General features: G+C 42.9%; 1 protein-coding gene across 1 annotated transcript in view; it reads left to right on the top strand.

Annotated features, from left to right (window-relative positions):
• Positions 1-27,976, top strand: part of LOC126092292 (uncharacterized) — a 230,263-nt gene that overhangs the window by 57,158 nt on the left and 145,129 nt on the right. Inside the window, exon 2 of the mRNA XM_049907811.1 lies at positions 25,926-26,126. Within this exon, the coding sequence (XP_049763768.1) occupies positions 25,926-26,126 (201 nt within the window). The remainder of the gene's footprint in view (positions 1-25,925; positions 26,127-27,976) is intronic.

Here is a 27,976-nt window from a genome sequence, read left to right as displayed (position 1 = left end):
ACACTGGTCACATTGTGCCACACCTTTTTTCCCTTCATTATGTCTGGTCTTTCGTGCTATTTTGTTTTCCCTTGTCTTCTGTCTTCATCCCTGGGTATTGTCCCCTTTGTCACTATTTATCCCCATCCCCCTCCTGCTGCACAACCTTCCTTCCTTCCTTTTTTTTCCGTGCTGTTTGTGTTGTTTCTCCCTTGGTTTCTGCCACATTAGATTGTTATGGGACTGATGACCTCGCTGTTTGGTCCCCTCCCCGAATCAACCAACCAGCTATCCACTCCATCAAAGGCAAGCTCACCTGTGAAAGCATCCATTGCCCTTCCAATTTAACTGCAACCACTGTTCTGCATTCTACTTGGGCATGACCACTAACCAGATGCCTGTTCATACAAATGGCTGTCGACAATCTGTGACTGAGAGACAGCTGGACCACCCATTTGCTGAGCATGCCACCCAACACAGTGTGTTTGACTTAGCTTCACAACCAGGTGGTTCATTGAACCCTCTGCCAGGCACTTTATTGTTAATAGGAGAGTAATCATGTAGACGTAGACCATTTGGATTTATTCCACAGTTTGCGGGGTGGGAACGCTCCCTGCAGCTTAGCCTCCATTCTCATCACCCCATGGCCTCAATCTTTGCTAGTTGCTGTTGTCACCTGTCTTTATCTCCTTCCCTGTCCCTACTCTAGCTCCACACAAGCCTTCTATTCCCCCCTCCTCAGCACACCTCACACTGGCAAAGTCCTTTCGCACAGTATCCTTATGCTCCAGCAATCATTCCACCATCCTGTCTCCAACATGTCCCTCCACACATCCACAGGCAGAACTGCACCATCTCCCCCCCCCCCCTCCTCCCCCACTCCTACCCATCTTTTCCTCACTACCCGACACCTCTGCCGTACCCTAGCTACCCACCCTAGCCAATATTGGGTCCGATGGCAGTCGACCCCTATCACCTGAAGACATCAGTAGCCATGCAAATGTGTGTGTGTGTGTGTGTGTGTGTGTGTGTGTGTGTGAGAGACAGATCCTTTTTTTTGTCCTGTATCTGGAGGATGACTTCATTAAGACCCATTGTGGGTGATGCACTCGATAGTGAATTATGTACCCATGTTGCAGTAAAAACACTTTTAATTCACAGAACAAGTTCACAATAAAGTTGGGTTCTGGCTAACAACTGAAAGATCGTCTGTGATCACGGAAGAAGTTCAAAAACAAAGTCTTCTGCTGGCATACCATTCCCATTTTGGAGTCTCATCCTGGAAGACTGTGGACACAATGTGTCTAGTGCAGTGCAGTGAGGCTTCTCATACTTGCGGTGCGACATCTGGCATGTAGTTAGTGTGGAAATGTTTGCGGGATCTTGTGGTGGTTTACATGGAAGCATCCAGACCAGTCTCAGTGAAGTTCAGGCTGATGAAATGAGTGGTGCAGCCAGCTCCTGGCCCGGTACTGAGCGAGGAGTGGAATTCTCTCTGCTGGAGGTTGTGCACCACCTTAAATATCCAGCAGGTGGAAGGAAATCTGTGGAAGTTTGAAGACCACATGACCTGCAGATAGAAATTGGTTCCTGAATAGCAGCACTGCCATTTTGTGACAGTGAAGTTATCTACTCGTATATAACGAGTCTTTGTTAAATCAAGTTAGTTGTTGGATGTTTTTACTGGCCAGCTGATTCCGCTGTGACAGCTTTACAATAATTCAAACAAATTCTATGGTAGGTAGTGCTTAAATACGCAGATCGTGCAATAACTAGTTGGTGACTGTAACCTACAGAGTATAGACTGATAAGTTTATGGCTTCATTGCAGTGGCATCAGACAGAGAATCTTGTGATATACTTCTGCTGAAAACTGTCTTGAGCAGCTAGTTTGATAGCCCACACACAGTGGAAATATTTTAGACCTTGTAGCTGCAAATGGGCATGACCTTATCAACACTATCAGTATTTAGATGAGGTTTAATGATCACGATGTTATCAGAGTGACTACGTTTATTAAAGTTAATAAACCAGTCAAGAAGGCTAGGAGAGTATTTCTCCTAAAAAGAGCATTTTAGCAATTGTTTGCATCTCACTAATGCAATGAATAGACATCATTTAGTTCCAGTATGATTGACCTAGAGTAGTTGTAGACTGTAAATTGTGCCATGGTTAAGTATGTGTCTGGTAAGTGGATTAAGGAAGGAAAATACCCACCATGGCTTAAAAACAAAATATGGTAAATGCTGAGGAAGCAAAGGCTGTTGCAATCTCAGTTCAGAAGGTAACACACAAATAACAACAGGCAAAGGTTATTAGAGATTCGTGCATCTGTAAAAATATCTGTGCTTGAAGCATACTACTGTTACTATCATACCATACCAAAATATCTGTCCGTGAACCTGAGAAAATTCTGGTCCTGCATAAAATTGCTAAGCAGATTTAAGGCTTCTATCCACTCACTCATTGACCAATCTGATGTGACTGTACAAGATAGCAGAAGTATAACCAAAGTTTTAAGTTTAAGAAATAATTCATGCAGGAGAATCATACAAGCAAATTGTTGTTTGACCATTACACATGCTCCGGTGTGGACAACATAGTAATAGCCATCCCTGGTATAGTGAAACAGCTGGAAGGATTCAAAACAAATAAGTCCCCGGGTCTGGATGCAATCTCATTTCAGTTTTACAAAGGGTGCTCTACACCATTGACCCCTTACTTACCTTGCATTTATCACAAATCTCTCACCCAGCACGAAAGTCCCAAGCAGCTAGAAAAAGGCACAGGAGACTTCTGTCTATGGAAATGGTAGAAGAATGGACCTGCAAAATTACAGCCCAGCGTTCTTAACATGGGTTTGCTGCAGAATTCTTGAAAGTATTCAAAATTCCAGATACAGTAAATTTCCTTGAGACAGAAAACTTTTGTTCACAAATCAGAAAGGTTTTAAAAAGCACTGTTCATGCAAAACTCAGAATGCCCTTTTCTCATGTCAATACTGCAAACTATGGATGAAGTACAATAGGCACATACCATATTTCTAGATGTACAAAAGCATTTGACACGGTGTCCCACTGCAATGAAGGCATGAGCATATGGAATACGTTCCTCAATATGCAGAAAGCTCAAAGACGTCTTAAGTAATAGAGCCCAGCTTGTTGTCCTCACCGTTCATCAGAGACAAGGGTATCATCAGTGGTGCCCAAGGGACATCTGATATGACTGCTGTATATATATCAGTTTACAGCTTTTTGCTGATAATGCTGTAGTGTACAGGAAGATGTCGTCGATGAGTGACTGTAGGAGGATACAAGATGACTTAGACAAAATTTGTAGTTGGTGTAATGATTGCTAGCTAGCTCTAAACGTAGAAATGTATAAGTTAAAGCAGATGAGTAAGAAAAACAACCCCATAATGTTCAAATGCAGCATGAGTAGTGTACTGCCTGACACTGTCACATCATTGAAATATCTGGGCATAATGTTACAAAATTATATGAAATGGAGTGAGTTTGTAAGGCTTGTAGTAGGGAAGGCGAATAGTCAACTTAAGTTTATTGGGGAATTTTAGGACTTTGAACCAGGCACTAGCAGGATCTTTTCTTGAGTACTGCTTAAGTGTTTGTGATCTGCACCAAATCAGAGTAAAGAAATACAGTGAAGCAATTAAGTCAGACTGGTAACTTCATTACCAGTAGGTTTTAACACATGTATCATGGAGATGCTTCAGGAACTCAAATGGGAACCCCTGGAGGGAGGTGACATTCCTTTTAAGGGACACTACTGAGAAAATTTAGAGAATATGAGCTGACAGCAGAACAATTCTACTGCCGTTCATGTACATTTTTCTTAAGGGCGATAAAGATAATATAAATTAGGGTTCATACAGAGGCATGTAGATAGTCATTTTCCCCTTACTGTATTTGCAAGTGGAACAGGAAAGAAAATGACTAGCAGTGGTACAGGGTACCATCTGCCACACATCGTAAGGTGGCTTGTGGAGTACATATGTAGATGTACGTGTGTGCTGCATGGTTCTTGCAATGATCGCTGTGTTAACAGATTATTTATAAATAGTACCATGACTACAACACATGATGCCCTTGTGATATTTGTAAAGAGTCCCAGAAGAAAAATGCCCGTGGGCCAAGGGTAGGCAAACCCACAGGGCAAAGGTGTTGTGCTGGAAGCATAATGTAGTCAACTGGGCAACATAGATACTGTTTAGCTGAGGTTTTCTGTACAGTTTTCAGTTAAAACTGGTGGCGAGTCTCAGAAGGGACTGAAAGATCCAATTACAAGTTTATGCCCTTACCCAATCAATAACCCATGGTACTTGTATTTTTAACATATGGATCGAAATTTCTTGTTCATTGCAACAAATCTACACCTATGTATGTACTCCGCAAGCCACCATACAGTCCATAATGGAGGGTACCCTGTACCACTACTAGTAATTTTCTTTCCTGCTCCATTTGCAAAACTGAGCAAGGTGGCACAGTGTTTAGCACACTGGACTCGCATTCAGGATGACAACTGTTCAAACCCATGTCCAGTCATCCTGATTTACGTTTTCTGTGATTTTCCCTAATTCGCTTTAGGCAAATGCCAGGATGGTTCCTTTGAAATGGCATGACTAACATCTTTACCCACCCTTCTCTAATCTGATGGGACCACTGACCTCGCTGTTTGGTCCACTCTCCCAAATCATCCAAACAAACAAACCACTTGCAAACAATGCAAGGGGAAAAAAATGTATGAGGCCAGCGGTAGAATCGTTCTGCACTCAGCTTCAAATGCCGGTTCTCAATAGTGTTTCTTGAAAAGAATGTCACCTTCCCTGCGGAGATTCTCATTTGAGCTACCAAAGCATCTCCGTGACACTTAAGCATTATTTGAATCTACTGGTGACAAATCTCGCAACCCACCTTTAAACTGGATTGATGTCTTGATTTAATCCATCCTGTCGTGGATCTCAAACACTACAGCAGTGCTCGAGAATAGGTCACACTAGCCTCCTATACACTGTTTCCTTTACAGGTGAGTAACACTTTCTAGAATTCTCCCAGTAAACAGAAGTTGACCATTTGCCTTCACTACCACAATCCTCACATGCTTATTCCATTTCATATCCCTTTGAACATTATTCCCAGATGCTTCAACAAAGTGACTGTGTCAAGCAGAACACTACTAATACAATACAATACAATACAATCCGAAAATTGTGGGTTTCTTTTTCCTACTCATCTACATTAACTTACATTTTTCTACATTTAAAGCCAGCTGCCATTCATGAACCAAATAGAAATTATGTCCAAGTCATCTTGAATCCTCCTGCAGTCTCTCAACAACATGTTGTACACCACAGCATCATCAGCAAACAACCACAGGTTGCTGCCCAGCCTGTCTATCAGATGATTTATGTTTATAGAAAATAATAGCAGTACTATCAAAATTCCCTGGGGACTCCTGATGATACCCTTTTCTCTGATGAATGGTCACCATTGAGGGCAACATGCTGGGTTCTCTTACTTAAGAAGCCTTAGAGCCACACATGTATCTGGGATTCTATTTCGTATGCTCATATCTTTGTTAACAGTTTGCACTGAGGCACCATGTCAGATGCTTTTCAGAAATCTAGGAATATGGAATCTGCCTGTTGTCCTTCATCCACAATTCCCAGTATATAATTTGAGGAACAAATGTGTGGTCCCTGAAGAGGGGCAGCAGCCTTTTCAGTAGTTGCAGGGGCAACAGTCTGAATGATTGACTGATCTGGCCTTGTAACACTAACCAAAATGGCCTTGCTGTTCTGGTACTGCGAACGGCTGACAGCAAGGGGAAACTACAGCCGTAATTTTTCCCGAGGGCATGCAGCTTTACTGTATGATTAGATGAATACACTAAGAAGATTCAGAAGGATGTAGGCTGTAGTAGCTACTGGGAGATGAAGAAGCTTGCACAGGATAGAGTAGCATGGAGAGCTGCATCAAACCAGTCTCAGGACTGAAGATCACAACAACAACAATTTGAGGAAAAGCCATGCTGAATTTCACATGAGTGAAATCTTGCTGATTTCTGTGCATAAAGCTTTTCAGCCTCAGGGATATTTATTATATTGGGTCTCGGAATATGTTGTAGAATACTGCTGAAAATTGTTGTTAAGATTATCAGTCTGTAACTTTTACGGTCCATTCTTTTACCCTTCTTACATCACCCATTAATCACCCCATATATGGTATACATGACTTGTCGCCAAAAAATCTCTCTCCTGTAAATAGCCAGTTTTGTCTGTCAAGCTGAACAGCTTTTTGGGAATTTTTTAGTCTCTGGGTGGAGGGTTACCTATAACTAATAATAATAATAATAATAATAATAATAATAATAATAATAAAAAGGAAACTTGTGTACACCTCACAGCTATCAGTAGCTGCCCGAACTAAATTTTACCAGGGGCTGTCTATGTGATCCAGTTGTAGTTGTTCACATTGTAGAGAAGGTATGAGCAGTGCATCTCTGTGTCACGTTGGAGGCAGGCAATTGCAGGATAATGTCCAGCCATAACTGCGGGTTAAAATCAAACAGTGGAAAATCTTGGATGCAATCTAACAATATTACGAAAGGGAAAGTTACTACTCACCATATAGTGAAGATGCTGAGTTGTAAATACGCACAACAAAAAGACTGTCACTAATATAGCTTTTGGCCAGTAAGGCCTTCATCAAAATTATGTGACAGATGCACACTCACACAAATGCAACTCACACACACATGACTGCAGTCTCAGGCAACTGAGGCCACACTGCCTCGGACTGCAGTCGTGTGTGTGAGTCGTGTTTGCATGTGTGTGTATGTATGTGTGTGTTGTCTGATTTTGATGAAGGCCCTACTAGCCAAAAGCTATATTTGTGAAAATCTTGCTGTTGTGTCTATCTGCGACTCAGCGTATCTGCTATATATTGAGTAGCAACTTTCCTTTTCATGATAATGTTACATAACTGCATGTTCTTTGATTGCACTGCGAGAAGGCTCATCAAACTAGAACACACAAAATATTAGTGCACTTTATTACATAAATAAACAAAAGATTTTCTTAACTTTGACCCACTTCTTTGCACAAGATTGTTGTAAGATTTACAACTGTCCTTGATCAGCAAAGGATCAGTTGATACACTCATCAAACTATTCTGTTGAGTAACAATGTTCATCCTTTAGTAAAGGTCACATAGTGGCTAAACTCTCGCATGCGCAGCACTATACTAACCTCAGGTTGAGAACGTTACAATGCTGTGAAGGAGGTGTAGTCTTCTAGAGTGCCTCTGATTGGTTGTTGCAGATTGCAGCGAGGCCTTACTAATGTCTTAATTGTATCAATATGTGTTACCAACTTTGGTGTGGCGCCACGGTCTCTGGTTGATACTACAGTATGTAATAGCCAATAAACAATTGTTAATCAGATATTCAGCAGAACTGCAATGTCTGTGTTGAAATATTATCACAACTTTTGTCTCAGTGGAAGAATTTAGGTGCAGGTGACAGAATGATCTGTATCATAACCCAAAATCTAAGTTAGAAGTTTTGAAGTTTGATTGTGAGCTGATGAAGCAAAGGAATGTGAATACTAAATCTAGGGTGTGGTGACAGTCTGATCTGTAGTGCAGCATGAGGGTGGAAGGTGGCACTGTGGTTGCAAGTTGGCAAAGTTGATGAATAAGATTGTAAAATGTAGGTAACCACTTGCCACCCGTTTTCGACATTCACTTTGAGGTTAGTGTGTGGATGACGTTCCTCTGCAGCTTGTGATGATGCATACTTTATCAATGGTGCTTTTAGGAGCTGCTATTTGGCGTGTCTGTGCTTGGCCACCAAAGGCCCCCAGCCTTTTCCCTTTCATGCTGCACGTCTATCCTCTTGTTGTTCTTTATCCCCTCCTTTGAGGAACATGTCTGAGCTGTTTTTGGAAATGTATTCTGCATTTTCAATAGTCAATATCAGAATATTCACCAGATTCTTACTTAAATTGTGTGAGAGTTTCGTATAGGAGGTGTAATTTCGAGTTGTAGTTACTGTAATTGTAAATTCAGGCAAATTGTAGCACAGTCGTTAGGCATTTGTACAGGTTAGTTCATACATTCTTTGCGTGTTTCCCTTGCGTTATCTAGGCACGGACTCGTGCTTCAGTAACTGTTGTTCAGCATCGATTAGAACGGACAGGGACTGTGATTGCTGTGTTCGGATGAGGGCTGAGTTGGCATCCCTTTGCTCACAGCTGCAGGCGGTGCTGACTTCAGTCGCGCAGCTTGAGGTTGTTGCCAATGGGCACCACTGTGGGGAGCCGGACTTGGGTATCACGGGGATGTCAACCTCGTCCCGTCTGTCCCCAGATCGGTCTACCGCTGTGGTTGCCCCGGTTGCTGCCCGCAGTGGGGCTGAGCCCTCGCCTGTGGTTGATTGGGAGGTCGTTCCAAGGCGTGGCAGGCAGCAAAAGACATCCCCGGAGGCTGATCAGAAAGCCTCCCCGGTGCGTCTGACAAACAGGTTTCAGGTACTGTCTCTGGCTGAGCCAGATGCAGCTGCCTGCCCTGTTTCAGAGGATGATTCTCAGCCTTCAAGGTCCGGGCAATCGCAGAGGGTGGGCTTATTGGTAGTTGGGAGCTCCAATGTTAGGCGTGTAATGGGGCCCCTTAGGGATATCGCGGCTGAGGACAGGAAGAAATCCAGTGTGCACTCCGTGTGCATTCCTGGTGGAGTCATTCCTGATGTGGAGAGGGTCCTTCCAGATGCCATGAGGAGCACAGGGTGCAGCCAGCTGCAGGTGGTGGCACATGTCGGCACTAATGACGTGTGTCACTTTGGATCTGAGGAAATTCTCTCTAGATTCCAGCGGCTATCTGATTTGGTGAAGGCTGGCGGTCTTGCTTACGAGATGAAGGCAGAGCTCACCATCTGCAGTATCGTTGACAGAACCGACTGCAGGCCTTTGGTGCAGAGCCGGGTGGAGGGTCTGAATCAGAGGCTCAGACATTTTTGCGACCGTGTTGGCTGCAGATTCCTTGACTTGCGCCGTAGGGTGGTGGGGTTTCGGGTTCTGCTGGATAGGTCAGGAGTTCACTACACTCAGCTGGCGACTACACGGGTAGCTGAGGCTGCGTGGCGTGGACTGGGCGGTTTTTTAGGTTAGAAGGCCTCGGGGAAAGTACGGGGTCGGCTGCAATCTCAAAGGGTGCATGGCAAATACAGGACGTGCTTGGATCAAGGAACAGCCGGAATTGTAGTTATAAATTGTTGTAGCTGTGCTGGGAAAGTCCCTGAGCTTCAAGCGCTAATAGAAAGCACAGAAGCTGCAATCGTTATAGGTACAGAAAGCTGGCAATAGCCTGAAGTAAGTTCTGCAGAAATTTTTATGAAGTCTCAGATGATGTTCAGGAAAGATAGATTAGGCAGAATTGGTGGTGGAGTGTTTGTGTGTGTCAGTAGTGGTTTATCTTGTAGTGAAGTCGAAGCAGATACTCCGTGCGAATTGGTATGGGTGGAGGTTATACTTAACAGCCGAACTAAGTTAATAATTGGCTCCTTCTACCGACCCCCAGACTCCGATGATATAGTTGCTGAACAGTTCAAAGAAAATTTGAGTCTCGTAACAAATAAATACCCCACTCATACGGTTATAGTTGGTGGGGACTTCAACCTTCCCTCGATATGTTGGCAAAAATACTTGTTCAAAACCGGTGTAAGGCAGAAAACATCATCTGAGATTGTCCTAAATGCTTTCCCTGAAAATTGTTTCGAGCAGTTAGTCCACGAACCCACACGAATTGTAAATGGTTGCGAAAACACACTTGACCTATTAGCCACAAACAATCCATAGCTAATAGAGAGCATCATGACTGATACAGGGATTAGTGATCACAAGGTCGTTGTAGCTAGGCTCAATACCGTTTCTTCCAAATCCACCAGAAACAAACGCAAAATAATTTTGTTTAAAAAAGCGGATAAAGTGTCACTAGAAGCCTTCCTAAGAGACAATCTCCATTCCTTCTGAACTGACTGTGCAAATGTAGACATGTGGCTCAAATTCAACGTATAGTAGCAACAGCAATTGAGAGATTCATACCTCATAAATTGGTAAGAGATGGAACTGATCCCCCATGGTACATAAAACAGGTCCGAACGCTGTTGCAGAGGCAATGGAAGAACCATGCGAAGTTCGGAAGAACGTGGAATCCCGAAGATTGGCTAAAATTTCCAGACACGTGAAATTTGGCACGGACTTCAATGCGAGATGCCTTTAATAGGTTTCACAACAAAACATTGTCTCAAAATTTGGTACAAAATCCGAAGAAATTCTGGTCGTATGTAAAGTACACAAGCGGCAAGACACAGTCAATACCTTTGCTGCGCAGTGCCGATGGTAGTGTTACTGACAACTGTGCCGCTAAAGCGGAGTTATTGAATGCAGTTTTCCGAAATTCCTTCACCAGGAAAGACGAATGGAATATTCCAGAATTTGAAAGACTAACAGCTGCTAGCGTGAGTTTCTTAGAAGTAGGTACCTTAGCGGTTGCGAAGCAACTCAAATAGCTTGATATGGGCAAGTCTTCAGGTCCAGATTGTATACCGATTAGGTTCCTTTCAGATTACGCTGATACAATAGCTCCCTACTTAGCAGTCATATACAACCGCTCGCTCACCGATAGATCTGTACCTACAGATTGGAAAATTGCGCAGGTCGCACCAGTGTTTAAGAAGGGTAGTAGGAGTAATCCATCGAACTACAGACCTATATCATTGACGTCGGTTTGCAGTAGGGTTTTGGAGCATATACTGTATTCAAACATTATGAATCACCTTGAAGGGAACGATCTATTGATACGTAATCAGCATGGTTTCAGAAAACATCGTTCTTGTGCAACGCAGCTAGCTCTTTATTTGCACGAAGTAATGGCCGCTATCGCCAGGGGATCTCAAGTTGATTCCGTGTTTCTAGATTTCCGGAAAGCTTTTGACACCGTTCCTCACAAGCGACTTCTAATCCAGCTGCGGGCCTATGGGGTATCGTCTCAGTTGTGCGACTGGATTCGTGATTTCCTGTCGGGAAGGTCGCAGTTTGTAGTAATGGACGGCAAATCGTCGAGTAAAATTGAAGTGATATCAGATGTTCCCCAGGGAAGTGTCCTGGGACCTCTGCTGTTCCTGATCTATATAAATGACCTGGGTGATAACCTGAGCAGTTCTCTTAGGTTGTTCGCAGATGATGCTGTAATTTACCGTCTAGTAAGGTCATCTGAAGATCAGTATCAGTTTGCAAAGCGATTTAGAAAAGATTGCTGTATGGTGTGGCAGGTGGCAGTTGACGTTAAGTAACGAAAAGTGTGAGGTAATCCACATAAGTTCTAAAAGAAATCCGTTGGAATTCGATTACTCAATAAATAGTACAATTCTCAAGGCTGTCAATTCAACTAAGTACCTCGGTGTTAAAATTACGAACAACTTCAGTTGGAAAGACCACATAGATAATATTGTGGGGAAGGCGAGCCAAAGGTTGCGTTTCATTGGCAGGACACTTAGAAGATGCAACAAGTCCACGAAAGAGACAGCTTACACTACACTCGTTCGTCCTCTGTTAGAATATTGCTGCGCGGTGTGGGATCCTCACCAGGTGGGATTGACGGGACATCGAAAGGGTGCAAAAAAAGGGCAGCTCGTTTTGTATTATCACATAATAGAGGAGAGAGTGTGGCAGATATGATACATGACGTTTTTCGGCGCAGCGAGATCTATTTACGAAATTTCAGTCACCAACTTTCTCTTCCGAATGCGAAAATATTTTGTTGAGCCCAACCTACATAGGTAGGAATGATCATCAAAATTAAATAAATCAGAGCTCAGACAGAAAGGTTTAGGTGTTCATTCTTCCCGCACGCTGTTCGGGAGTGGAATGGTAGAGAGATAGTATGATTGTGGTTTGATGAACCCTCTGCCAAGCACTTAAATGTGAATTGCAGAGTAATCATGTAGATGTAGATATAGATGTTTTTCGTTCCTTTTCCCTTTCTTTGTTCACCTTCTCCTATTGTTCCTCCATTTCAGTGTTTGAGGTTCCTCTTCTTCCTCCATGTGCGCTCCTGAAGGCCAGCCCACATGTCTGACACGTAACAGGTGACTGGGTAAAGTGTAATTCCCAGCCCCTGCTCGACAGGTAGGGTTCACACGTACCCCCTGTTAAAGGCCAGGTCCAGGGAGGGCTGCTACCTTCCCAAATTGTCAATCGGTCCCTCTGTCAGGTGTTCAGGAGGTGTGACCTGAGGTGTGAACGATCACGTAAGGTGGGTGCGCCCCACTTCTAAAGGGGTGCCCAGTTGATCAACATGGGGGATTTTCTTGCAATGAGCCAATCGTCTTCACAGTCTGCGGCTACGAAATGTAAACGGAATGAGGCTAATAATTCAAAGACCCTTCCAGCTGCACCGTGGTTCCTCATGTGTTTCACATACTGAAGACAATCAATCCTTTGCTTTGCCCTGTGAAATCGTGCTCTCGTTTATGGAATAGCACTTTGCTTTTGGAGACTACTTTTGATTCTCGAGCACAACAATTGCTTGCAGCTTCACTCCTCCATAGATATCCTGTTCGTGTCAAGGCCCAGCGAATGTTGGATTCTCACCATGGTGTTATTTACACTAGGCTGCTCAATGGTCTGCTACAGTACTGCTGTTGCTACATCTCACTCCACAAAGGACACGGCCAGGAAGACATGTGACCTCAAATTTAGCACCGTGGTTGTGAAATCACACAGCATCATGGTAGCATTCCTGTCTCTTCATCCAGCAGTGCAATACGCCACCAAACTTTTGCCTCGAGGAGCGAAGTCACCAGCTACACAACCGGCAGGCCAGAAAGGACAGAAGGAATACTCCTGTGAAGACCTCCCACATCCCTCCAGCCAACCGACCTCTGAGTCCTCCTCTGCCCACCGTTAAGGCTCCTAGAAGTCAAACAAAGACAAACGGTCTTCTCCTTCAACGAATCAGAGATCCTCTCTGACAGTGTCACCACCTGATACCCTCACCTGGCTGACCTCCGTGTTGCTGGAGTGCACCACCAACTGCATTTCTAACCAGGACTCTGCAGGCCAACGGGAGAATGCCGATGATTCTGTAGACCTCATGGAGCAGGATCCTCCTGCCTCTGTGCCCTTTAGCAGTGAGTCTTCGAAGACCAATACTCAGCAGCTGTCGAGGTGACACCCCTTCATTTTTCCCTTGACGTGACTCTCCTTTCGCGGCCTTCAGTCCAACAAAGAGGATTTATTACTGCTCTTAGAATCGCAGTGCCCACTTGTTCTGTGCCTTCAGGAAACAAAATTGCATCTTCATGACTGCTATTAGCTCTTGCATTTCTTTCCGGTCCAGTTCGACCTCCCGCCAAAGATGGTATTCCCTCTCATGGGCAAGTCATGCTGCTCATATGGGATGATGTGCTTAGTCAGCCCATCTGCCCGACTACTTGCCTTCAGGCTGTTGCAGTTCACCTTTTCCTTCCTCACTTGACCTTTTCCCTCTATACCGTTTACATCCCTCCATCATACGATGTCACCAGAGTAGACTTCCTCCACCTTATTAGGCAGCTACCTCATCCTTTTCTGCTGCTCTATGACTTTAATGTGCATCATTCCCTTTGGGGTTCTCGCAGAACCTCTCTGAGAGGTGCCCTCTTGGCTGCCTTTCTTAACCAACTTAACCTCTTCTGCTTTAACACTGGAACACTCACATTTTCAGACTCCACACACACCTGTTCCCATTTGGACCCATCCTTTTGCACTGCCCAACTTGGCCATCATATCGAGTGGTCCATTGTCTCTGACACATACTCGAGTGACCATTTCCTTTGTGCTATCAATTTGCTGACTCCTACCCCACCTATATGCACACGGAAATGCCAGCTTCCTAAGGCCGACTGGAGGCTTTACTCCTCTCGGACAACCTTCCACAGATAATATTTCCTCAGTTATGATGACCAGGTAGAATATGGTACAAACGTTATCCTAACCACTGCAGAATGTTCCATTCCTTGCACTTCCTCTTTACTACACCATGTCCCGGTCCATTGGTTGACGGAGGCTTGCCATGATGCAATTCGCGTGCGGAAATATGCTCTCTGCATTTTTAACTGTCATCCTACGATGGCAAACTGCATTCATTATGAACAGTTGCATGCACAGAATCATCGCATTCTTCGGGATGGCAAAAAAGCTAGCTGGATTTCCTTCACTAGTTCTTTTAACAGTTCCACACTATCTACCATAGTGTGGGCCAACCTCCTACAACCCTCTGGGACAAAGAGCCATTTCACAATTTCTGGCGTGACAGTAGCAGATGATGATGTAGTGCACCTATTGCTACACTGTGTGATCAAAAGTATCCAGAAACCTGGTTCAAAATGACTTAAAAGTTTGTGGTGCCCTCCATTCATAATGCTGGAATTCAGTATGGTGTTGGCCCAACTTTAGCCTTGATGACAGCTTCCACTCTCGCAGGCATACATTCAATCAGGTGCTGGAAGGATTATTGGGGAATGGCAACCCATTCTTCATGGAGTGCTGCACTGAGTCGAGGTATTGATGTCGGTCAGTGAGGCCTGGCATGAAGCCGTAGTTCCAAAACACACACCCCAAAGGTGTTCTATTGGATTCAGGCCAGGACTCTGTGTAGGCCAGTCCATTACAGGTATGTTATTGTCATGTAACCACTACACCACAGGCCGTGCATTATAAACAGGTGCTCAATCGTGTTGAAAGAAGCAAGAAGGTGCTTAAAACATCAATGTAGGCCTGTGCTGTCATAGTGGCATGCAAAACAACAAGGTGTGCAAGCCCCCTCCATGCAAAACACGACCACACAATAACACCACCGCCTCCGAATTTTATTGTTGGCACTACACACACTGGCAGAGGCATTCACCGGGCATTCGCCACACCCACACTCTTCCATTGGATCGCCACATTGTGTACTGTGATTTGTCACTCCACACAATGTTTTTCCACTGTTCACTCCTTACACCAAGTGAGGCGTCGTCTGGCATTTACCAACATGACATGTGGCTTGTGAGCAGCCGATCGACCATGAAATCCAAGTTTTCTCACCTCCCGCCTAACTGTCATAGTACTTGCAGTGGATCCTGATGCAGCTTGGAATTCCTGTGTGATGGTCTGGATAGATGTCTGCCTATTACATATTACAACCCTCTTCAACTGTCGGCAGTCTCTGTCAGTCAACAAATGATGTCGACCTGTACACTTTTGTGCTGTACGTGCCCCTTCACGTTTCTACTTCACTATCACATCAGAAACAGTGGACCTAGGGATATTTAGGAGTGTGGAAATCTCACGTACAGATGTATGATACAAGTGACACCCAATCCGTGAGTTCCACGGACCGCCCCATTCTGGTCTCTCACGATGTCTAATGGCTACTGAGGTCGCTGATATGGAATACCTGTCAGTAGATGGCAGCACACTGCACCTAATATGAAAAACGTATGTATGGTTTTGGGGCTGTCTGGATACTTTTGATCACATGGTGTATCTCCAACACCTTGAGCCGCCGTTTTGCAGAGATTTAAAGCTCCTTCCACATCACCCTGCCTGCCTCCACCAGAAACGAGCATAGGAGGTTCAGGTGATACCCTTCTCTTCTCAGAATCATGAGAACTACAATGCCACCTTTACTATGAGGGAGTTACATCATACTCTCACTTCATCATGATCCGTTGCCCCAGAGCCAGACAATGGTCACATTCAGATGTTGCAGCACTTTTCTGTTGTGGGCAAGGACTTTCTGCTTCATACAGACAACCACTTATGGCCAGAAGACCTATTTCCCAGATACTAGCATGAAGCCACTGTTATACCCATACCTAAGACCAATAAGGACAAACACCTTCCTTCCAGCTACCACCTCAGTTCTCTCACCAGCTGTGTCTGGAAGATGATGGAATGTATGATTCGTGCCTGGCTGGTATGGTGGCTCGAATCTCGCAATTTGCTAACCACTACACAATGAGTATGTCGAGCATGCCGTTCTGCAGTTGACCATTTCATTACTTTGTCCACACATTTCATGAATGGTTTTCTGTGAAAAGCCCAGACTGTGGCAGTGTTTTTCAATTTGGGGAATGCCTGCAGCACCTGCTGGAGGTCTGGTATCCTCCGTAATCTCTACACGTGGGGCTTCCGTGGCCGCTTGCCACGTTTCCTTTGGGGAAATTTTAAAAGACTGAGTTTTCATGGTATGTGTGGGTTCTGTCTTGTTGGACACCTTTATCCAGGAAAACAATGTGCCTCAGGGTTCTGTCCTGAGTGTTGGCCTCTTTGCTATTGCCATTAACCCTATAATGGCCTGGCTCCTGCCGAGCTTCTCCAGATCCCTTTTCATGGATGATTTTCCCATCTATTGTAGTTCTCCACGGACGTGTCTCATTGAGCAGTGTCTTTAGCGATGTCTTGATCATCTCCACTCATAGAGCATGAACTATGGCTTTCACTTTTCCACTGACAAAACCATTTGTATGAATTTGTGGCAGCACAATTGGTTCCTCCACCATCTTTACATCTTGGGCCTGTTGCCCTTCTGTTTGTTGAAATTACGAAATTCCTGGGCCTCGTGCTCGATAGGAAGCTTTCTTTGTCCTTCCATGTGTCTTACCTGGCAGCCTGCTGCACACAGTCCCGCAATATGCTTCTTGGGCAGCAGATCAAACTACTATCCTCCATTTGTATTGGTCCCTTGTCCGTTTGAAACTAGACTATGGGTGTTTCGTTTATGCATCTGCATGTTCGTCCCTCTTACGCTATCTCCATATTACCCACCATCGTGGCATCTCTTTGGCCATTGGTGCCTTTTACACTAGTCTGGTTGAGGATCTGTACCCAGAATCTGCCGAGCTACTGCTGTCCTACTGCTGTGACTTTCTCCTCTGCAGGTATGCGTGCCGTTTGTCTGCCATACATGGCTACCCACCTACGCCTCATTCTTCAATGACTCTTTTGATCGCCAGTATGGGGAGTGTCCCTCTTCTGTGTTAACTCCTAGAGTTCGCTTTCAGCTCTTGCTCCGGCAACTTAATTTCACGCTGCCTGCAGCTTTCCCAGGGTGTAAACCATTCACCACCTCGGCTTTGTGCAGCGGCCCGTGTTCACCGTGGCCTTCATTCGGTTCCTAAGGTCACTATTCCAGACATGCTCTATCATCTTCAGTTTCATGACCTTTGCATGGAACATTGCGATAGTACGTTTGTGTACACTGATGGCTCTCGGGCTGAGTGTGGTGTCGGGTATGCCTTTGTCATTGGCACCGACATTTTTCGATATCAGCTTCTGGAACACTGCTCAGTATTTATAGCAGAGGTCTTCACCCTGTATCAGGCCATGCAGTACATCTGCTTTTCAATTGCATCTTCAGCTCAGACTCTCACAGTGCCCTTCTGAGCCTCTATGTGCTGTACACTGTCCATCCCTTAGTGCAACAGGTGCAGGAAAGCTGTCGCTTGCTCACTCTTGATGAACCACTGTGATGTTCGTGTGGGTTCCTGGTCACAAGAAGTCTGACAGAAAATGAGGCCGCAGATCCTTCTGCCAAGGCTGCAGTCCTTGTACCTCAGCCCGCTGGTTCTTACATTCTCTCCAATCATCTCTGTGTTACAGTCTGTCGGCAGGTGGTGTCACTTTGGCATCTTTGGCATTACCAATAGTCCTCCCTTCATGGTAACAAGCTCTGGGTTATTAAGCCTCTCCCAGGCTGGAGACCACCTCTCGGCCCTCTCACTGTGAGGAGAACGTTTTAATTAGGTTGCATATTGGACACTGTCTTTTTAGCCATTGCCATTTGTTAAGTGGTGCTCCCCTATCACTTTGTGCACATTGCACTCAACTTTTGACGGTCCGTCACTTCTTGATGTAATGCCCTTTCTTTAACCCTTAACGTTCTCGTTTGTGTTTGCCATCTGAGTTCCTCAGCCATCGACCGTGTTATACTTTTTATCCATTGTAGCAATATGGCAATGACCATTTTATTTTGTAGTTCATGATCTCTGTTTCTTTATGGCATATTTTACGAGGGTTGTTTTTTAAGTAAGGGCCGTTCGCGCGTATAGTCCCGTAGTTCGCGCGGACACTGCAACAAGCCACCGCGCCACTTGCCGGCATCCTTCCCGTTCACACTGATGCAAGTTGCAGCTCTGTAGCTGATGTGTACGCATCGCTGTGCTACTTTATAATGTTTACGATTATTGAATCGCCCGCCGCGTGTGAGATACGGTCAGTGATATACGGTCAGTGATACGTTTTTTGACCGCGAGAAGCCTATCAGCTGCAGAAATTCATCGTCAGTTAACAGAAGTTTATGGCTTGAATGCAATGACTGAAGGTAAAGTGCGTCAATTGGTTAGAGTTTAAAAATGGTCGTCAAAACGTCCATGACGAAGAACGCTCAGGCCGGCCCTCTGTGATCCCTGATGATTTGGTGCCTGCAGTCGAAACAAAGATTCGTAAGGACAGAAGATTCACAATTTCCACTCTTTCTTTGGAATTTCCACAAGTTTCAAGATCGGTTTTGTACAAAATTGTGTCTGAAAACCTAAACTTTAAGAAACTGTGTTCTCGGTGGGTACCCAGACTCCTCACAGAGGACCACAAAGGGAAGAGATTTGCCACTTCATTAGACTTTTTGATTCGTTACGAGGAAGAAGGGGATGACATGTTGAGTCAAATTGTCACTGGAGATGTAACATGGATATCCCATATCACTCCCGAAAGCAAGCGACAATCGATGGAATGGCGACACACAACCTCACCCGTCAAGGCCAAAGCCAAACAGACGTTGTCAAAGCGCGAGATTATGGCAACTGTGTTCTGGGACCGGCGCGGTGTTTTGCTAGTGGACTTTATGCCACAAGGAACGACAATCAACTCTGATGCCTACTGTGCAACTCTAAAGAAGCTCCACCGAGCAATTCAAAACAAAAGGCGCGGCATGCTGACAAAAGGAGTTTTGCTCCAGCACGATAACGCTAGGCCTCACACCTCTCAAAAGACTCGGGATTAGATTGATTCTTTTGGCTGGGAAGTTTTGGACCATGCACCATACAGCCCCGACCTTGCTCCTAGCGATTTTCACCTTTTCCGGTACCTGAAACACCATCTTGGCGGGCAGCGCTTCAATGACGACGATGAAGTGTAAGCGGCCGTGAACTCTTGGCTGTTGGAGCAGGCGGCCGAATTCTATGAAGAGGGAATTAAAAACTTAGTTGTATGGTATGACAAGTGCTTAAATAAACAAGGCAACTATGTAGAAAAATAGGTAAAAGTGTGTAGAATCAGAAAATAAAAGTTTTTTTACAAAAGTATTTGTATCTTTTTTTAAAAATAAAAACGGCCCTTACTAAAAAACAACCCTCGTATATACCTTTCTCCATGTCCCTGTTTTTAGCTGTCTTCTCTTCCGTCTGTTGGGACTGATGTATAGCCATTTTTAACATCTCTTTCTCTTTGTGTTCTGTAGTTTTGACATAGGCGTGTATGACCCTAATTGGTTTTGCTCCCTAAAACAAAACAAAAGAAAACAACATTTGACACCTACAATCATTAAATATGTGGCACTTGTCTAGGATGCCCCAGCCTAACTTCTCACAAACCCTATGAAGTATTTGTTTAAAGTGATCCACAAACTTGGAACCATGGGTCCAGGATCATTTTTCTGACTGAGATACACTGAAGTTTCATGCAAGATTGTTTGGGCAGGACTTAATATTGAGTGTGGTTATAAACTTATAATGTGCAATTATTGGGAAATTTAGCAGCAGCTTCTCAACAATACCTGAAAACTAGTCACTTAGAAAATTTGCTAGTACTTGTGCAATTTCTATAACGCACTCCCGTCTTTGAAGTATACGTTATAGTACTTGTATGCATCTTTTTGCGGGTTCTTGCTTTATGACGTGTTATTGCTTTACTTTTTCAGAATCAATTTTGACCTTGCCTTGAAGTGTGCAACGATTTGAAATTTCCTGACAGATCAAAACGGCGCTCAAGGCTGGGACAATCGAACACTTGCCTGTGAAAGGCAATGTTCCCATGTTCAAGACCCAGTCGAATGCACAATTTTAATAGGGCAGGAGGTTATTTTACTTTAATTTTTTGCATTCCCTGCCATTTTTTCATTAAATGATTTTTTTGTAGCAAGCAATACCATTGTATGTCTTTTTGTAACTGTTATATTAATTTAGGAACTCTGTATTTGTACAGTGTTTTTGTAAGCAACAGAGGTATTTAATTGTCTCGTAGGATTTTCCCATACTTAAAGTTACCCATTTATTTTTATTATCTGGTGCTGGTGCTGAAGCTGCCAGTTTTGGAAATATCTCCTCAGAAATTAGTTCGATAATGAGCAGGATTTAGAGAATTTTGCATCTACATACTTTTCTGCACAGTTTTCTTTATATGGTTCATCCCAAATATGTTGTGCTAATATATGTGAAAAAGTATGTAGTTTCAGAGTCAGAAAACTTCTCTGTTTTAGATTTATTGTCTAGCAGTAATGATCTGAGAAGCCAAAACTTATTTAATACCCACAGCTATTTTCATTACCGATTTTTGTAAGTACTTGGTCTAAGGCTGAAAATGGATTTTTGGTTATTTCCATTATAGTTGTACCATGTACGCCATGCCTCAATTATTCAAATTGTTCACGAAGCTGTTAACAATTTAAGCCTTAATGCTTGTATTTATACTGGTATCTCAAATTAAAATTTTGTTAGTTTTGTGAACTGAGACTGTGCCCAGAACTTCAGTTAATTTAGTAAGACGGTTGTGCGCATTGCAACTAGATTAGTATTACGCACTCGAAAGTTCAGTGGCTGACATTTCAAAAAGTTTATTTACATTGCTTGTAATCACATCTTGCCCACTGCTTATATATGTGCATTACCCCTGCCCTTAAGACAGTTTTACAGTTGCAGCCCACCCTGTCATATGTCAATATCATTACCATTAGGTGCAGTATTTCAGTGCCTCTACACCATTGTTGCATAATGCATATCACTGAGCAGTTAAAGAGACTGTAATTCAATTATTGTAGCTTGTGTCCTTGCATTTTACATTTTTCCTTGTTACTGGTGATCATTTCCTCCAGATTGTTACATTCTGTCTTCTGTGTACACGTATCTCTGTGCTGGCCAAACACTTTTTAGGCTGGGAAAACTGCTATCACAATCTTTGTTAAAAAGGCCTTATTCTCTTATAATGTACAAACCATTTTTTTTTTGGCAAAGGTAAAGCAGCTTCTCAACACTGTTTATTGTTCATATCAAGTATTTGATAAGAATCTGGAAGGACTAGTGCAGACTGAGGCCAGGAGGCTTGCAAGGTCAGAGGTTGTGATTCCATCTGCATAAACTGAAGAACCTAACACTGGAAGTGAGGGTACTTCCAGGTGGCACGGGTTGTGATGTAGTCCTTGAAGTTAAGTATCTTGCGTCAAAAGATGTATTTGCCACTGTATCGCCAACACAGCTCTTTTCCACTGTTTAGCAGAGGCCATTTGTTCAGGTGCATAGTTAATGTACGATTTGGTTGTTTTTCTAGATGGCCCTGCCTCTGGTAGGATAGGATACAACTGTAACAGCACGCAAATAGGATATGTCAGGTTGGTCTGTAGTACGTGTGTCTCACCTGGGTGTTCCACAGGAGTACAGCCTTGTAGCGAGAGGTTAGGAGCTGAAGAGGGTAGTGCATGGAATAGTGTACTCTAGAGCAGTGGTTCTGAACCTGGTGGCAGTTACCCCCTGAAGGGTGAAATGAAATAGTTCAATTGTGTATCGGAAAAAAAAAATAAATAAATAAAAATGGTTCAATTGTATATCAGTCACGACATTTATTATTTTTGAAAGATTTTTACTATTATCACTGTTTCATAATACTGTAATTTACCAGTAATTACATTTTTTTAATGCAGTAGCATTAATGCATGATGCCCAGAGTGACGGAGGTCATAGCTTGTGAAAAAAATGTATGAACATCATCTTCCTCGTTCCTCACATAATCTGCCCAGCACATGTATACTTGCTACACTACTCCACACACACATACTTCAGCAAAAGTGAGACATATATGTTTAAATGTCTTGAGAAAATACCATCTCAGAACTAAAGGTAGTTTGCTACAGGTAACCGAGCGAGGTGGCGCAGTGGTTAGCACACTGGACTCGCATTCGGGAGGACGACGGTTCAATCCCGTCTCCGGCCATCCTGATTTAGGTTTTCCGTGATTTCCCTAAATCGCTACAGGCAAATGCCGGGATGGTTCCTTTGAAAGGGCACGGCCGATTTCCTTCCCCATCCTTCCCTCACCCGAGCTTGCGCTCAGTCTCTAATGACCTCGTTGTCGACGGGACGTTAAACACTAACCTCCTCCTCCTCCTCCTGCTACAGGTAAATAAATTGACAGCACAACACAACAGTAACTATATAATGGCTATTACATTGTTGAGCAAGCAGTAAAGGAAACAAAAGAAAAATTAGGAGTAGGTTTTAAAATCCATGGAGAAGAAATAAAAACTTTGCGGTTCGCCGATGACATTGTAATTCTATCAGAGACAGCAAAGGACTTGGAAGAGCAGTTGAACGAACGGAATGAACAGTGTCTTGAAGGGAGGATATAAGATGAACATTAACAAAAGCAAAACGAGGATAATGGAATGTGGTCAAATTAAGTCAGGTGATGCTGAGGGAATTAGATTAGGAAATGACACATTTAAAGTAGTAAATGTGTTTTGCTATTTGGGGACAAAATAACTGATGATGGTCGAAGTAGAGAAGATATAAAATGTAGACTGACAATGGGAAGGAAAGTGTTTCTGAAGAAGAGAAATTTGTTAACATCGAGTATAGATTTAAGTGTCAGGAAGTCATTTCTGAAAGTATTTGTATGGAGTGTAGCCATGTATGGAAGTGAAACATGGACGATAAATAGTTTAGACAAGAAGAGAATAGAAGCTTTCGAAATGTGGTGCTAAAGAAGAATGCTGAAGATTAGATGGGTAGATCACATAACTAATGAGGAGGTATTGAATAGAATTGGGGAGAAGTGGCGCTTGTGGCACAACTTGACTAGAAGGAGGGATCGGTTGGTAGGACATGTTCGGAGGCATCAGGGGATCACCAATTTAGTATTGGAGGGCAGCGTGGAGGGTAAAAATCGTAGAGGGAGACCAAGAGATGAATACACTAAGCAGATTCAGAAGGATGTAGGCTGCAGTAGGTACTGGGAGATGAAGAAGCTTGCACAGGATAGGGTAGCATGGAGAGCTGCATCAAACCAGTCTCAGGACTGAAGACCACAACAACAACAACAACAACAACATTGTTGAAAGGCATATACAATATCATTGTTAGTTGTTAATAGTGGCAGTGGTAAGATGCAAAGCATTAGCAGCCTGAAGTCTTCCCCCTTTCTGACACTTCAGAAGTAAAGAGCCCATCAATCAAGTAATTTGCAAACCTAAGTATAGTGCACAAATTTTAACTTTGTCGATTTTAAATGGGGGTGGAGGTGAAGCAAATGTCACTGAGAGGGATGGTGCTAGAAAAGTGTGTTATATGACTAGTGTCTTCCCTCAGTGGGGATGGTTAGCTATCTTTACTGAGAAGGGGTTGTTGGTAGAAATGCACTGAAAATTGCTTCTTCCTTCTACAAAAAAATGTTTGTTAGAAATAATAATACTGATTATCTCCCTGACTCAATAGTTCGTGGTTTTGTAAAACATCTGCAAAAATTAAATATTTTATTTTTCATAATTTTTGTAAATACAAGTGTCCAAAGAGTATTCTTTTTCATTCTAAAGTTTAGTTGAGTGCTAATGTTGTTGTTGTTGTTGTTGTTGTTGATGATGATGATGATGATGATGATGATGATGATGATGATGATGATGATGATGATGATGATTGGGGGAGGGGGGTTCGCCTTCTTTGTTTCTTCATTTGTTCGTCCTCGGTGTCAACGTACTGGCTGAAAAAATAGGGTCTGGGAGTGAAGTACTGTCTACTTTAAATGATGTAGCTGACAGGTGCACATTTGCATTTCACAGTTATTTACTTTCATTTTTCACAATCCCCCCAATAATACACAGTTTTATGGCCAGTGCACAATTGTTTAACTTTCGATAAGCCTCATTAATAGGTTGCAGGCGAACATCCACGTACTGCTACAGTAGTTTCCTGTAGAACATCGCCGGCCGGAGTGGCCGAGCGGTTCTAGGCACTACAGTCTGGAACCGCATGACCCCTACGGTCGCAGGTTCGAATCCTGCCTCGGGCATGGATGTGTGGGATGTCCTTAGGTTAGTTAGGTTTAAGTATTTCTAAGTTCTAGGGAACTGATGACCTCAGAAGTTAAGTCCCATAGAGCTCAGAGCCATTGTTTTGTTGAACATTTACAAGCAGTAAAAACCTAACTACAAAGTTCACAGTTCTTGAAGAATAGAAGGCTACGTATAGAGCAGAAACTGTCATTGTTTTAACACATGGCATATTGGTTTAACACTGATTTCACTGTTAAGTTGATGCATTGTTGTTGTTCTAACCAACACAGGTTTCTTGTCTGAAACTGGGCCGTGTACTGACTGTCTCAGGACCAAAAATCGGGCCCTTATATATCCTAACAATAATAGATGCTGAAACTACACATTGTTCAAAGTTTAAATTACAGAAAGTACAATTAAAACTTAACTCATTAAATTAACTTAGTACACCAAAAAATTGGTTCTTTTTAACAGTTTCTTCTGCTACAAGGGTTAAGCCGAATTATTTGTTTAAATCATTAAATTATCATATATTATTACACAAACAACACTTTTGACAAAACTGTTATTTACTTTTCAATTAATTAAGTGCTGGATTTGCTAACATGTTTTTGAATAGAGCCAAATAGGTACTTTAAGATTACCAGCATTTCATCTTCCAAATGTTTACAGTTATAGAATTTATATTTGTTTATAAATTAACAACAGAATTTAAGTTAAGAAACAATTACTGATTTCACCCTATAACAGAAGATACTAACTAGGAATTGTCAAAATATATTAGAAAATAAATTACATACATAAAACTAAGTACAAAATTAGATCTGGTGTTATTTTCTTTAAAACTGAGGCCCAACCTTACCTTTTTATGAAAATGCAGATTATACTCATGTATGTTAATATTATTAGTCAAAAATGGAAAAACTAATTTTAAGGAAGCAGATGGCAAAACAAGAAGGGAAGTAAAAATCCCAGCTTGCTTTGCCACAAGGGGTACTAGCTAATATATGATCACACTCAGAGGTAATGGTCTCAGAAAGATTTAAAACCACTGCTCTAGAGGTGGCCTTTACATAGCACTGGATGTCAAATGACTGGTGGTGGTGGTGGTGGTGGTGGTGGTGGTGGTGGTGGTGGTGGTGAATGGAAACTGTGATCAGATCTATTCTTTTTAATCCCATAAAGATACAGAAATAAGCACACTATACTGTCCCACATAATTTAAGTATATAAGCTTTCTCAATTTGTCTCAAAAGTATGATTCCATATTATCTGGTGAAAAAATAGCATTGAATGTTTAAAGATATTACAGTACTGGAAGCATAAGACATAAATAGCACAAAAAAGAGGCAAGTATTTTTGTTTCCTTGTGAGGATTTGAGGCAGGTGGACAGAGATTTATTTAAAAATAATTTTATTGTGTTCTTCAAATGCCATACTGTTTTGTGTGCAATCGTCAATAGTAGATATAATTTTTGTTTTAGCAAAGGAAATTAATCAAGAAAGTGTTTTGGCTTTAAAACAACTATTGCTAATAACGGAAAGTTCATGTATATGATCTTTATTCTATATTCATATAGTAATTCTGTTTAAGGTTCGTCAGCAGTCAAAAGATATTGCTGATCACATCCGAAAAAGAGTTCAACGGAAAAAAGATAATGTTTTAAAAGTAGCTGAGATGAAAGAGAATTTTGAGTTACAAAATTGTCAGGAGAGAAAACTGAAGTCATTGCAACAGAAGTACCATGAATGCTTACATGAAGTTGGACTCGCTCATACACATGCAGCACTTCAGGTATGAGTTCCTTGTTTTTGTATCTCATTTAGTGTGTTAGTAATAAGTGATGTCTGAAAGCTACTTTTAATACTTAATGTTTTTGCATATTTAAGCTGAATGCTCTGTTAAAAACTGAAAATAAATTTGGTATAAATAGTACAGAATAATTTAAGTGTTCAAGCTACTACTAATGCATTGTTGTTATTCAGTAGATTTGTACCAAGAATTAACCTGGATTGAAGGTTTCCATTGCTTTTCAGGATGGATGCTTTTAAATATTACTGATTGCAATAGTTGCCTGGCACAGTTTCCATAAATTATGAGGTCCAACTTCTGTTAAAATATTGGAGAACATAAGCTTCTTGCAATCCTCATTAGTCAGTTTACACTCATGTCACCAATGTTTGAGAACACCAGTACTCTGTATTAAATTAATAAATCCATGTTGCTGTGGTTTATACAAAAATTATAACTGCAACAGTATATAATATTATTAAAAAGATAGATTGCTAATCACCATATAGTAGAGAATGTTGAGTCGCAGACAGGCACAATAAAAAGACTTCCAAAGAAGTAAGTTTTCGATCAAAAGGCCTTTTTCTGAACTAGACAAAACACATGTGCACACACATATATAATCACGCAAGCACAGCTCACACACCTATGACCACTGTCTTAGGCTGCCAATGCCAGACTGCGAGTAACTGTGCATGATTGGAGAAGTAATCTGGGTAGTGGGGGTAAGGAGGAGGCAGGAAAGGGGAGGGGGAGGGATAGCTTGGTGGGGGTGGGGATGGTAAAGTGCTGCATGTGGGAGCATACAGGGTCAAGGTGGACAGAGCAGGGCAGATACCAGCAGTTTGGAAGTTAGACAGAGGGTTTGGGGGGGGGGGGGGGGGGGGGGGGGGGGTGGGGGTGGGGGGGGGGGGCAGAAAAGTAAAAAAATTGTGGGTCTTGGTGGAATAGAGGGATGTGTAGTGCAGGAGTGGAACAGGTGGGTGAAAGAACAGTGACTAACGGAGGCTGAGGCAGGGAGCATTCCCACTTGTGCAATTCATAACAGCTGGTACTAGTAGGAAGGATCCAGATGACATAGGCTTTTAAGCAGTCATTGAAATGAAGAACAGTATGTTGGGCAGCATTCTCAGAAACCAACCTGCCACCAGCAATACCTTCACTGTGACAGCTGCCACCCATTCTATACAGGAAGACCCTTCTATACAGCGTAGCCCACTCGTGGCTGTCACATCTGTAGTGATGGACAGTCCCTCTCAGAATTTATCAAGGGCTTCACTGAAGCCTTCAAAGATTGTAATTACCCCCCCCCCCCCCCAACCTTGTACAGCAACAGAGCTCCCATGTCTTTCCTCTCCAGTCACCCACAACCTCCCGAAGTCCCACCGTTCGCAAGAGAGGAGCATTCCCCTATGACTAAAGTAACCTACCCCAGGACTGGAGCAACTGATTATTCTCTGCCAGAGTTTCAGGAATGTGTTCTATCCACTATCCTTCCCACCCCCTCCCACAGTGGTAATCCACCACTCACTGAACCTAAACAATATCCTCATCCTGCCCCTTGCTTCTCAATGCTTCTAAATCTCTTGCCTCATGGCTCGTACCCATTTAACAGACCTAGAATGCAAGACCTGTGCTACACACCCTTCCACATCACCTACTCCAGTCCAGTCACAATCTATCCAATAAAGGCCTATGGAAACAGTCATGAAATTTCAAGCTAAGCTCCGAGTGCTATGTTGTGTTCTACAAGGGCATGACAACCAACAAAGCTGTCTGCATGAATGGCCACTGACAAAGTGTGCCCAAGCAGCAGCTGGACCACCACCGTCTGATCTCCCGTTTCTGAACAT

The sequence above is a fragment of the Schistocerca cancellata genome, chromosome 7 (assembly GCF_023864275.1).
Source record: "Schistocerca cancellata isolate TAMUIC-IGC-003103 chromosome 7, iqSchCanc2.1, whole genome shotgun sequence".
Taxonomy (NCBI): Eukaryota; Metazoa; Arthropoda; class Insecta; order Orthoptera; family Acrididae; genus Schistocerca; species Schistocerca cancellata.
This window is presented reverse-complemented; position numbering and strand designations above follow the sequence as displayed.